Source organism: Mustela erminea, chromosome 18, assembly GCF_009829155.1.
Source record: "Mustela erminea isolate mMusErm1 chromosome 18, mMusErm1.Pri, whole genome shotgun sequence".
Classification (NCBI taxonomy): Eukaryota; Metazoa; Chordata; class Mammalia; order Carnivora; family Mustelidae; genus Mustela; species Mustela erminea.
Window position 1 is genome coordinate 42,594,468 of NC_045631.1, and position 13,536 is coordinate 42,608,003.

Here is a 13,536-nt window from a genome sequence, read left to right on the forward strand (position 1 = left end):
CAGATTGATGATTCCAGAAGCCCTGGTGATAGACTCAGAGGCTGGAAGCATCCCTAATTATAACCAGCAGGTGTGCATTTCTGGAAGTCTAGAAGAGGCTGATACGAGGTTAAGACCACAGGAGACATCTGCTCTATCTTCTAGGTGCTCAAGATGTCGGTCACTGTGTTCCAGAAATTCCCCGTTTCAGGAGTACTGATACATGTGGATGGGAAGGTCTATTTCACTGGATGGCAAAATGTGAGAGGATACGAATATGTGAAATCCTGAATCTGAAATGTCCATGTAAGTGAAAAAGTTTCACCCACCGGAAAGTCTACCTGGGAAGTCCTAACTGCTTAGTCCCCAATTCCCCTGAAAGGGCCAGGAAAACAGACTTATTTTCACAGCTCTTCCCCTTTCTATAGATCTCAGAAAGCAGTAGCTGAAGAATCAGTTCTGTTTGTTCTGTGGTGTTTCGAAGGCCCCCTCTGAAGAACTAAACAAAATGGAGGAATATTTAGTTTTATTTTATTTTATTTTTTTAGAATTTATTTATTTGACAGAGAGTGAGAGAAGGAGAGAGAGCACAAGTCGGGGGAGCAGCAGAGGGAGAGGGGGAAGCAGGCTCCCTGGGAGCCCGATGCGGGACTCGATCCCAGGATCCTGAGATCATGACCTGAGCCGAAGGCAGAGGCTTAACCCACTGAGCCACCCAGGTGCCCCAGAACATTTAGTTTTAAACAGGAGAAATGGATTTAACTAAATCCTAAACACAGTAGGCCATCTGCCAGTGGAAGCAATAGGCATTTTCTCTCCCAGAATTCTTCACAAATAAAAAAAAAATTTTTTCTTTCTTCAATTTTTAAAGCTTTTAAATGTTGTAAAAGTTGATCCAGTAATAGGCTTTAAACTCAGAATTCTGTTTTAGTCCATTTTTAGTTTAAAAGTAGCAAATGTATCGCCTTTGTTTAAAGACCGAACTACTGTAGATTTAATTTGCCTTTTAAAGTTTGTTTTTTTTAAAGATTTTATTTATTTATTTGACAGAGATCACAAGTAGGCAGAGAGCCTGCTGAAGGGCTCCATCTCAGGACCCTGAGATCATGACCTGAGCCGAAGGCAGAGGCTTCTTAACCCACTGAGCCACCCAGGCACTCCTGATTTGCCTTTTAAAGTTTTCACCTTTTAGCAGCTTTGATCTAAAACTATAGCTTAAGATATATTAAACATAAATGACATTCATCTCTAAAATAGTAATTAGTTCAAAGTACCTTGTCCTGGCACCTGACTCCTGGGAGCATTATCCTCTGACCCAGTGGGACAGTGTTTGCACCTTAGAAATCCCAAGATCTCAGAGGTTCTAAGGCACTGTGTCCCTGCCAAGGAGCCTGTACCCCTATGCTCCAGCACCATCAGCTATAAGACAGAAAAATCCTGGAGAGGGCCACCATATTTCTGGAGAGTCCATTTTGAACTATAATCTGCAACTTCCGTGTGCTACATGCACTGTTCTTTGCTTTCTGGGGCCCAACAAGTGAGTCTTCCAGAATGCAGCTCTCTGAATAGTGGGGAGACAGCTAGCTTGTTGCCTTTGGTCTTTCCATTCTTTTTTTTTTTTTTTTTTTTTTTAAGATTTTATTTATTTATTTGACAGACAGAGATCACAAGCAGGCAGAGGCAGGCAGAGAGAGAGGAGGGAGAAGCAGGCTCTCCGTCGAGCAGAGAGCCCAATGTGGATCTCCATCCCAGGACCCCAAGATCATGACCCGAGCCAAAGGCAGAGGATTTAACCCACTGAGCCACCCAGGCGCCCCTGGTCTTTCCATTCTTTCCTCTGTTCTTCAAATGACACTGCTTTGAATTCCTTTCCCCCCATCCTCATTCTCTACCTCTACCTCTGCAGAAACACTCTAGTTGGTCAGTGACCAGCTTAAAAAGAAAGCCAAAGGAGAGCACGTTACCTTCCAGGCAGTCGCTCCTGCAGAGGATGCACTGTGGGGGGAGGGGAGGGTCAGCATCTACATTTCTCTTGCTCTGGACGCTAGGCTTGTGTACATAAGGCCCAATTCCAAATGTGCTTTTTCAGCGGCCTTGAAATGTTTACTTAGATTTAGCTAAAAGCCTCTGAGGTCTCCGTTATCACACAAGCCATAATTAAGATAGAAAAAGAGGAAGGTGCAGGAGAAATGAATTTTCCCCGTCTCTTTTTCCTGGTTCATACGCTAGGCTACCTCAGAGCTGACAGGATACTTGCTTCCCGGAAAAACTGTCAACATGCTCAGTCCATGTGCATGAATGGAGCTAGGACACAGAGTGGACATGGAGCTAGTGTTTGCAACTGCCCGTTTTTGTTTATTTTTTAAGATTTTATTTATTTATCGACAGAGAGAAAGCAAGAGAGGGAACACAAGTAGAGAGAGTGGAAGAGGGAGAAGCAGGCTCCCTGCTCAGGAGCCTGATGTGGTACTTGATCCCAGGACGCTGGGATCATGACCTGAGCCAAAGTCAGACACTTAACCGACTGAGCCACCTAGGCGGCCGCCCACAACTGCCCAGATTAAGAGTGGGAACTCACTTCATTCCCCTCTTTGCCCCATGCGTTCCTCCAGGACTTGGGATCTGCCTTATCAGACAGCCCCTCACACAGTGCCGTCTAGGCAGGGTGGATGAGAAGTGGTTCACCATTCCTGACTCACTACTCTCCAGATCTTACCCCAAACAAAAGGGGGTCAGGACATAGCAAAACTATTATTTTTCTTTTCTTTCTTTCTTTTTTTTTTTTTAAGGATTTTATTTATTTATTTGACAGACAGATCACAAGTAGGCAGAGAGGCAGGCAGAGAGAGAGGGAGGGGGAAGCAGGCTCCCCGCTGAGCAGAGAGCCCGATGCAGGGCTCGATCCCAGGACCCCGAGATCATGACTGAGCTGAAGGCAGAGGCTTAACCCACTGAGCCACCCAGGTGCCCCTTATTTTTCTTTCATAAATAACTGATCAACTGTTGGAAGACTGTCATCCATCCTTTGCCTGACAGATTCTCCCATTTCTTCATGTAGTTTTATGCAACAGACATAACATGCTCTGTGAGGCTCGTGGTATACCTGTTTTCATGATGACATGAGTAGTCTCTTCGGAAATTTGATTAGTTAAAGTGATGTGGTGTTTTCTGGCAAACTTGTGCACAAGCATCTAAAATCAAATCAAATATTACGTTATAATCAATTACCTCTAGTACATAGCTTAGAATGCTAGTTACCCTAGCTTTGACTCTCCATTTCCCTCATAAAACGTACATCCCTTTTATTCAAACATGCCTGAAGTCCCAAAATAAACAGTAATTTAATAAAAAATTATGTAGAATTCATTGGAAAAAATTCTAAAATAATTTGCACTCACAGACACAGAATTACAACCCAGGATTCAAAAATAATAATTTTTCCCTTTAATAGCCCATATAATCTGATTCCCTAAGCCAGTTCCTTTGCAGAGTGATACTCTACTATAATTTAGGTTTATCTGCCTACACTTTATAAGCCAAGAGGTGACCAGCTTGTTCAAAGTTATGCCACAGGTACGTGGCTGAAAATAAGGTTCAACCCTCTAAGAGTTACAAAACATTCAAGATGCTTCTAAAGGTCAGTGCAAAAGCTATCAATTTCCCCTTAAGAATAAGGATTGGAAGAGACTCAGATGCATCGGAAAAGAAAGCTACAGCCTTCTAGCTATTATCTATCAATCAAATAAAAATCAATAAGCAGTAAAAGGGATTAACCAGATCCATTACGGACACAGTTGACATAATCAGTAGCTACTGTTTGGTAAACAACTTCTCTTCCTAAGGGCCATCTTGTACTAGTCACGGCCACCCCTGCCAATATTTCTGGGCTGCGCAAAACTGCAACGGAGAGCAGTCATCTTTCTTTTAAGCTGCTTGCTCCCTACTGCCACAGGGCACTGCAAAAGGGAGGCTAGAGAAGCTAATGACATCCTCCCCCTTTTGCCGCTGCCCTTCTGCCAGGATCATTAGCAATTCTGAACTGATTAATTGCTGAAATCCCAGCCTTGAAACAGTATTCAGTTAGAACAGCAATTGCTGAAAAGATCATCTTAATGTGGGCTTCGGAATTAATCATGTGTACTACAGTCAGCAGCTTTCATAATAAATTTACCACACTTCAGCAAGTCTGAATGGAGCCGAAAAGTTTTCTTCTTGGCTTGCCTAAAGACAACACATACCCAAGTCGCTTACAGTCTAATCTGCAGCTCCGCGGAGTCCTCCGTGGCAAGGAAAGATTAGATCATTTTAGCCTCTTTGAAAAGCTGAACTCACAAAACAAAGGGGAATGCTAATTTTCAATGAATAAATGGGAATTCTAGAGGTATAGGTAAATGATCAAGAGCAGTATAAGCAGACGAAGGTATGAATTTTCAGAACAAATAGCTGATCTGGCCACATGGCTGTGAGATGGGAATTTTAGCATTATTGATGAGAATTTATTCACTGTATCTACTACGGCAGACATAGTAGGTACAGTGGGATTAGTAGTAGGATACATTTGGCCCCTGAGCTGCTACCTATAGAGAGGCGAGAAATGGTTCTAGGAAGGTTATATTAAGAAAGGGTTAAAGGAAGCCTAGGAAGGATATATTAAGAAAAATACTTAAGAATGACTGGGTCATCTCTCAGTGTGCAATAAATGGCACCCACTATTTCATCCATCTGATACGCTGGTGTGCTATTCTATGATATTAAAGAAATATTCATTCAACTACTTTATTATGAAAGGATACCAATGGTGATTAATTACCAGGGAGATTAATTTCCTAAGATGTCTGAAATCTACACTCAGCCCAAGGAGAAACAAAATTTCAGTGGTCTTAATATTTTAATGGATATTTTTCTACAATGTGAAACAATTCCTATTTCTGGTACCAGGGGCCCAAGGACATGTCAAATCCTAATAGGGAAGGGGTGCTATAGGGCAGAAATGATAGAGCGAGCTATGGAATAACTGTGTTACAAGCTGGGATAAAGACAAACACTGGAGAAATGCCACTATCTGGCCATTTGCTTGGAAGCACTTTGGATTTAGTTAATTATGGTTGTAAATTCACTCAGATGTAAACCAAGGTGTTTCCTCTGGGGATTAAAACTATACTTACTTGGTTTTTTAGATTAAAAAAAATAAATTAAAAAGCTCTATGTTATACTCAAAACTATACCCTTTCTGCTAATATTTAATAACTATTTTCTTAAGTAAATATATACAAAATAGTCTATGCTACAGCTTTACCTAGGCCCCAATTTTCAGAAATTAGCAATGGAAATTAGATTACATAGAATCGTTCTTGGTTCCTAGATTTCTTATACGTTATTCATTGCTAGTACGTATTGAAAACTATTTGCAATATGTTAAGACGTCTCAGGTGTTAGGGAGATACATAAATACACTCACACATTCTTTTGGTGTTAAGCCTGATGCCACCATAGATATTCTTCTGTTGACTCTTTTTATTGAAGATATAACTTCTGGCTTCTCCCTGCCCACACTGTCTTCCCTCTTATTGTACCCAGCAGTATTAGCAATATGGACAGCAGCTGTACTCTTGGCTGATTCTTCAACTTGAAATTGGGGTAATTTCAATGCAGAGGTTGCAGCTGGCATGTGGCTAACATGAGCTGGCTCTGGGGCTCTGTCTGTAGAGGCGTCAGACTCAGGGTCATCAGAGAAGAGGCTGATTCCAGACTCGAGGTAAGGGGTTCCCTCTGAAAAGCATGGGGAAGAAGTTAAATCCACATGATGATGAATCTTCAATTACAAGTAGTATTCATCATGATTCTATATTTTAAACTTTTTTTTTTTTAAGATTTTATTTATTCATTTGACAGACACAGATCACAAGTAGGCAGAGAGGCAGACAGAGAGAGAGGAGGAAGTGGGCTCCCTGCCAAGGAGAGAGCCCGAAGTGAGGCTCGATCCCAGGACCCTGAGATCATGACCTGAGCCGAAGGCAGAGGATTAACCCACTGAGCCACCCAAGTGCCCCTAGAAGAACATTTCTGAAATGCTTCAGAAAACGTCACTCCACCAGGAAGTAAGCATAGCTAAAGAAAATGTGAGATTCCTAAAATGACCTTAATGAACACAGCCAAATACAACATTTAGGTGCCAAAGAGCACCTTTTATGATAATGTGTTTTTGAGGACTAATTTAAAACTTTCTTTACTGATTAAAACTTTGATTTATAAGCCATAAAACACACCACTCATTTAAAGTGATTTATAAGGCATAAAATACATAGTCATTTATATTCATTAATTCATATAATAAGAGCTTACTTTGGAGATCGGACTCATTTTTCAATAAAGGACAGGCTGAAAACTTCTAGGGCCCTAGAATTCTTTATTTTTTTACTTTATTATTATTATTTTTAAGTAATCTCTATGTCTATTGTGGGGCTCAAACTCACGATCCCAAGATCAAGAGTCGCCGACCCCAAGATCAAGAGTTGCTTCTTTTACTGACTAAGCCAGGCAGGCGGCCCTAGGGCCCTAGAATTCTTACTTAACAGTTGAAATAAAATATTCAGAGCACATGACTCTCCCATCCTCAAAACTGTTGGAGTTAAACCAATAAAGAAAGACTAAGAACTGCAATAATTTTCATGTAAATTTGGATTAATATTCAAGTTATTTTTCTAAAATGGGTTTAAGTATAAGAGAAGCATTCACTATAGACTAGACATGCTAGACATCTTTTTTTTTTTTTTTTTTAAGATTATTTATTTATTTATTTGACAGAGAGAGATCACAAGTAGGCAGAGAGGCAGGCAGAGAGAGAGAGGAGGAAGCAGGCTCCCTGCTGAGCGGAGAGCCCGATGCGGGACTCGATCCCAGGACCCTGAGATCATGACCTGAGCCGAAGGCAGCGGCTTAACCCACTGAGCCACCCAGGCGCCCCTAGCCACTTTTTTTTTTTGAAGATTTTATTTATTTATTTGACAGAGAGAGATCACAAGTAGGCAGAGAGGCAGGCAGAGAGAGAGAGAGAGAGGAGGAAGCAGGCTCCCTGCTGAGCAGAGAGCCTGATGCGGGACTCGATCCCAGGACCCTGAGATCATGACCTGAGCCGAAGGCAGCGGCTTAACCCACTGAGCCACCCACAGGCGCCCTAGACATGCTAGACATCTTAAAAGCTGATTAACCAAAATATCTTTAGGTCAGATTCAAAGTAAAACAGATGTGTTTTCTCCATTACAACAGATGAAGTATTACCCAGATCTGGTCTTGGCAAATAAGGCTGCTCCATGAAATCTCGCGCCTCTGACTTACTCGCTTGTTGCTCCTCTACACTGACAACCTTAATGAGCTCCTTTTGTGAAGGGCAGTCCGTGTCCTGAAGACTCCTTGGGCAGCTGTGCACATACCACCTCGTATCTAACAACCGGGACTGAGAGGGGGAAGACCTAGAAGAAGGATGAAGGGAGAAACACACCACGACAGTTTGTGAAAGAACTCATCACCCTTCCCGGGCAGCGGACGCACAAGTGGAACATCTCACTGTCAGGGACATGGGGAATGACTAGGGAAAAAGAACCCGAGTGATTGCCCAGAATCCTGGATTCATGAAGCCTGCCAGTACGTCAGGGCTGACATATAACAGCTCTGCTTAGGGTCTGGGCTGACGCAGGCTATCTCTCAGCTGTTTAAAAGCGTGTCAGCAAATTTCACCAAATTCTCCACTGCCGCTCACTCAATCAAATTCTATGTGCTACTCCACTTGAGTCCAAATGGATGTATTAGAATCAGATCTCTCATGAAAATAGAAAGCTGATTAATTTTGACATTTATACACTAATTCTTTTTACCCAATTTTAGCAGAATTCATAGAATCATGCCTACCTCCTATCTTTTTGACGTCCAAAGCCATTCTCAAAACAAAAGCCAGCTATAAAATACTGTCAGAAGAGCACATGTGCCGAGTGATTCCATCCTCCACTCTTTCAGGTGTTTAGGGCTTTGCAGAATAAGATACTTAGCAACAGATTTAAAGGATACTTAACAGATTTGAGGAATTCATCCTCAAATGCATTATTTATAGTTTCCTTTAAATAGTAAACAATGGACTTTAATAAATAATAAAATTATTATGATATGTAATCTACCATAATGGATTATAAGATATTATAACATAATTTAATAATTGAAATACATTAAATAATTGTCTATTAAACAATTATTGGGTGTTTACTACAAGTCAGGCAATAAAAGTAGGCTCTGTGCATTAAAGATGAGCAAAACCCGAACCACAGCTCTCAGGTAGTCTACTAGAGAGAGGACATTCAATCAAAGTGTAGGTTTTTTTCCTTTACATATATACATATATGTGTTTATATATATATCTGAAATATATATATATTTTTTTTTTTATTTTTTTAAGATTTATTTATTTATTTATTTGACAGAGAGAAATCACAAGTAGGCAGAGAGGCAGGCAGAGAGAGAGAGAGAGGAGGAAGCAGGCTCCCTGCTGAGCAGAGAGCCCGATGCGGGACTCGATCCCAGGACCCTGAGATCATGACCTGAGCCGAAGGCAGCGGCTTAACCACTGAGCCACCCAGGCGCCCCTGAAATATATATTTTATGTAGGCTCTACACCCAGCATGGAGCCATTGTGGAGCTTGAACTCACAACCCTGAGATCAAGATCTGGGCTGAGATCAGGAATTGGACCCTTCACTGTCTAAGCCTCCCAGGTGCTCTAATGTGTAGGATCTTTAATAGAAGTCTCTGTAGGGTACACGGGGGAGGAGGAGGAGGTATAGGAATATTTAGCGTAAACATTAAATGGATGGTTAGCACAACAGATTAAAACATGGCAATGAGGTCATTCCCTCTAAACATGGGTTTATGGAGGCCAGATCTCTGTATTCTGTCACAGCCACAATGTCAGTTTCCAGGCTCAAAAATATACCCTCAGTTCACGAGGCTTAAAAGACAGTGTGATTAGATTATCAACAACTTGTCAAGTATTTTCGGGAAGATAAATAAAAAAATAAAAGTATATGTATACGCAGTAGGAACTCAATAAATACAAATTCCTTTTCCTTCCTAGAGTGGTGAGACACTGGACTCTAATGGCTCTGAGGTTCTGTCCTGAACTATCAAATAGAAAGAACAGTCCCAACTTATCCTTTTACCCTCACAGTATTGTAAAGATCCAACGAGGAAGCGGATAAAGTACTTTTGAAAACATGAAGTGCTGCACAGTCTTACAATAATGGATTGCATAGACATCCCTGAGAGATATTCTGAATTTTCCCGGGGTAAATCAATAGCTAAACTTTTTCTAGAGAGGCCAAAATTTCAATCAGGGCCAGGGCTGCCTGTCTGCCTCAGCTGCCAGGCTTTATTTAGGTTTCAGTTCTATATTTTATTCTGCCCTTCGAAAGGGACAGATCTACTGTGCATTTCTCACCTCGTACCTCAGGCCTTGCATAGTTTCAGAAAACCCGCGGAATTAAACAAAAGAATTGTCCTAGAGCAATGAGAGGTTAGAAACAGCTCTTTACAAAAAACCAAAAAAAGGACAGTGAAAAAAATTTAATAATAAGAGTTCGATATAAGTAAAGATGTTACTTAGATTCTATAACAAGACATTTATTTCTTCTTACCTTCTTGTTCCTGGTTCTTTATTTTTACCGGTGGAACTATCCAGAGATACCTGATATTTGTCCGCAGAAAGGCTTTCGGGATTCTGGCTTTTAGGATAGTCGCTACTTTTCTCTGAAGTTAATATTGCTTTAAATGGAATGAGAAAACAAAGAAATCTACTTTACTGCTTTGTCCTCATGGTGGTAATTTAGGTGAGGATATTGATTTTTTCAAAAGCAGCAACCTGTGACAATCAAATTGGTTTTTAAACAAGTATATCAGGCAGAATTTTGTAAACAGAAGTGATGCAGCACCCGATGAAAATAAATGACTCAAAAATTGTAGGGACAGTGAAAGGGAACACTTGAGGACGGAGTAAATGGAGATACCTGGCTGAGACGAGGCTGGGAAAAACATACATTTTTTTGGCTCAGAATGATAAGGAAACAAGAATAGGAAATGAATTTTTATCTCTGCAGCAAAATAAATTATTCTGAAATCCCTCCCCTTAGATAACAGGGAAGAGAAGTACTGGAAAGCACCAAGTACATTCCCTACTGCCTCCACATCAAAGACTGGAGAGGATGGGGGCGTGGGCTGTTTGCACGTGTGGGCAAATAAGAGGGGAGCAGTTGGAGGAGAAAGAAAAAACAGGTGACATTTTGCTTCCCATTTTCAATGACGAAGAAAAAAACAAACCAAAAAACCCACACACACATAAACCAAGGAGCCTTGAAGTAATCTATGGAACTGCTGAGGAAATGGCACAGGAAAAGGAAAACACAGACAACAGACCCAAGGCAAAGTTCTGGCACGGTAGTGCGTCCTTTTTATTTATTAATTCCTCCAAATGTATTATTGTACCACTGTTTTCTAGGAAATGCCTTTGAGGCAGAAATCTTTTAAAAAGCAAAAACAAACACTTAAAATTACAAATGTCTTCTACCCATTAAAAAGTCACTGATGACTGTAATTTATTTTGAGCTTTTATTAGAGAAGTTCAAATGCATAAAACAAAGGCAGAAAAATTTAAGCAAAAGGCTATATTAATTAAACTGTTTTTTAAGTCACTAGGTAGCCTGGTGGGGGGGCAATAATCACTGATCTCCTGAGTTACTCCTCCAATGTATTATTTCTAGTTTCCTTTATGTCTCTTTTCGGGATCTGTGTATTAGAAACACAGGAATTCCCAACTGCTGAAAGCAAGCAGTCTTACAGTGAACCAGTAGGATGTTCTTTCAACTGGGTATCATTTACCCCCCCAAAACAGGGTAATAACTGATAAAAGATAATGCATAGTTTCTAAGGAATCATACCAAACAGAAGCAACCACTGGAAAGGGTTTAAAAAAAAAAAAGTGAGGGGCACCTGGGTGGCTCAGTGTCTGCCTTCAGCTCAGGTCATGATCCCGGAGTCCTGGGATCAAGCCCTATGTAGGGCTCCCTGCTCAGTGGGGAGTCTGCTTCTCCCTCTCCCTCTCCTCCTGCTCATGGTTTCACTCTCTCTCTAATAAATGAATCAAATCTTTAAAAAAATCAAAGGAAAAAAGAGTGAAAAGGTGTGGGGCAGGGAGGAGCCTTAGATACAAACACAGATATTAAAGTCATTCCATTGTCTAAATATTTGACATACGAGTTGCTCTTTTCTTCTCTTTTTAAAGATTTTATTTATTATTTGAGAGAGAGAGACAGATAGTGCTCGAGAACGGGGGTGGGGGGAGGCAGGGGAGAGGGAGGGAGAAAATCCTAAGCAGACCCTGAGCTGAGCCCAAAACCCCATGGGGCTCAATCCCAGGACCCCAAGACCATGACCTGAACTGAAACCAAGCATCAGACACTTAACTGACTCAACCACTCAGGTGCCCTGCTCTTTTCAATATAATAAGGCTCAAACGACAAAGAAATTAAACTAACCTGAGTTGCATTCCATACCTGAAGAGTATACAAGAAATACTGGGCAAAAGTTTTCTGCTTTTTGGGTACCTGGGTGGCTCAGTGTATTAAGCCTCTGCCTTAGGCTCAGGTCATGATCTCAGGGTCCTGGGATCAAGACCCGCATCAGGCTCTCTGCTCAGCGGGGAGCCTGCTTCTCCCTCTCTCTCTCTGCCTGCCTGTCTACTGATCTCTCTCTGTCAAAAAAAAAAAAAAAAAAGTTTTCTGCTTTTCTTCTTCCTTAATCCTTATTTCATAAAGCAGGACCCAGAGCCCAAGTCCTGGAATGATCCCTCTTAAATCACCCACCACCTTTAAAAGATTTTATTTATTTGAGAGAGAAAGAGTGTGAGAGAGAAATCACAAGCAAGGGGAGAGGCAGACTTCCCGTTGAGCAGGGAGTCCGACGTGGGACTTGATCCCATGACCCAGGACTTGATCATGACCTGAGTCAAAGGCAGACACTTAACTGACTGAGCCACCCAGGTACCCCTCTTCTGGGGGTCTTAACCCGTTATATTCTTCATGGGTAGGGAATATGGCCTAGACCAAACATTTAATAAACTTACTGCCTATTATGCACTAAGAATTATGAAAAGTATGGGGGGATTAAAGGAAAAAAATCACAGAAGAAAGAACGTTATTAAGAAAGGATAAACTACAAATACAGAATCTACAATGAAATTCAGGTTTAAGAAATGATAAACTACAAAGTATAGGACCTACATCCTTCAAAAAATAAAATCTTTAAAAAAAATGGATCTTAAACATCCATAATCCTGCCATCCAGAGATTTAAAAAAAAAATATATATATATATATATGCATGTATATATAAATAAAATATGTATACAGGATCTTAAGCCACGTATGTAGAGACAAATAGATAGGATTTTAAAAATAAAAACCAGTGAAATCCAAATAAGTCTAGAGTTTCATTTGTTACTAGTAATGTACCAGTGTTGGTTTCTTGGGTGTGACAAAAGCACCATGGTGATGTAGGGTGATATTTGGAAACCAAAACTAGGTAAGTGGTAGAATTCCCGCAGGAACTCTCTGTACTATCATTGCTACTTTTCTATAAATCTAAAATAATCCAAAAATAAAAAGTGCATTAAAAAAAAGTCCTTATAGCTGAAGGTAAACAAAACTACCCTTTCTAGATCAAGAAATTTGCCTGAGGGACGCCTGCGTGGCACCGATGGTTAAGCATCTGCCTTCAGTTCAGGTCATGATCTGGGGGTTGTGGGATCGAGTCCCACATCAGGCTCCCTGCTCAGTGGAGAGTCTGCTTCTCCCTCTGCCTGCTGCTCCCCCTGCTTGTGCGCTCTCTCTCTCTTTGACAAATAAATAAAATCTTTAAAAAAAGAAGTAACAAGTTTGCTTGAATTTTAGCTCAATTCAAACCAACTTAAGAAAGGAAAAGTTGCAAAACTTGAGTTGATATTAGGTTGACACACTGTTTCAGAAATAAAGCCCCCAAATTTCAGAATCCATACCCCAAAATTTCCTTTTTGGGAAAAGGAAATTATTTTGAATAATGTGAATTAAAGTATTTACTGAGTACCTACTGTGTTCTCAGAGTTCTCTGCCCTCATGGAATCTACATTCTAGTGGAATGTGAGGAAGAACTCCAAACAGTGAGCACAACAAGTTGTGTATTATTAAAAGTTTGCAAGGCTTATGAAAAGAACAACAGTGGGGAGGGAGTAGAGCTGGAGAAGTCAGACAGGTCAAAGTTGCAATAGAAAATATGGTGGTTCATGGTAGATCTTATTGAGAAGCAGGCTTTGAGCAATTTGCACAACATATTTCAGTTATGCCAACGTACAAAGTCATGGAGGACATTCTCTGTGGAGTTGGGAGAAAGGACTTTTTCCTTTTTCTTCTCTTTTAAAATTTTATTTATTTATTTTTCTAAAGATTTTATTTATTTATTTGACAGACAGAGATCAGAGGTAGGCAGAGAGG

The 13,536-nt window shown here is 40.7% G+C and overlaps 1 protein-coding gene across 10 annotated transcripts in view; it reads right to left on the reverse strand.

Annotated features, from left to right (window-relative positions):
• Positions 1-13,536, reverse strand: part of BRCA1 (BRCA1 DNA repair associated) — a 68,190-nt gene that overhangs the window by 12,743 nt on the left and 41,911 nt on the right. For 9 of the 10 annotated variants that reach the window (XM_032322960.1, XM_032322959.1, XM_032322957.1 and 6 more), the window contains 4 exons: positions 9,656-9,782; positions 7,258-7,448; positions 5,438-5,748; positions 3,083-3,170 (listed from right to left, as the gene is read on the reverse strand). In XM_032322960.1, coding sequence (XP_032178851.1) covers positions 3,083-3,170; positions 5,438-5,748; positions 7,258-7,448; positions 9,656-9,782 — 717 coding nt within the window. The remainder of the gene's footprint in view (positions 1-3,082; positions 3,171-5,437; positions 5,749-7,257; positions 7,449-9,655; positions 9,783-13,536) is intronic. The other variant, XM_032322958.1, reaches the window with a different exon arrangement.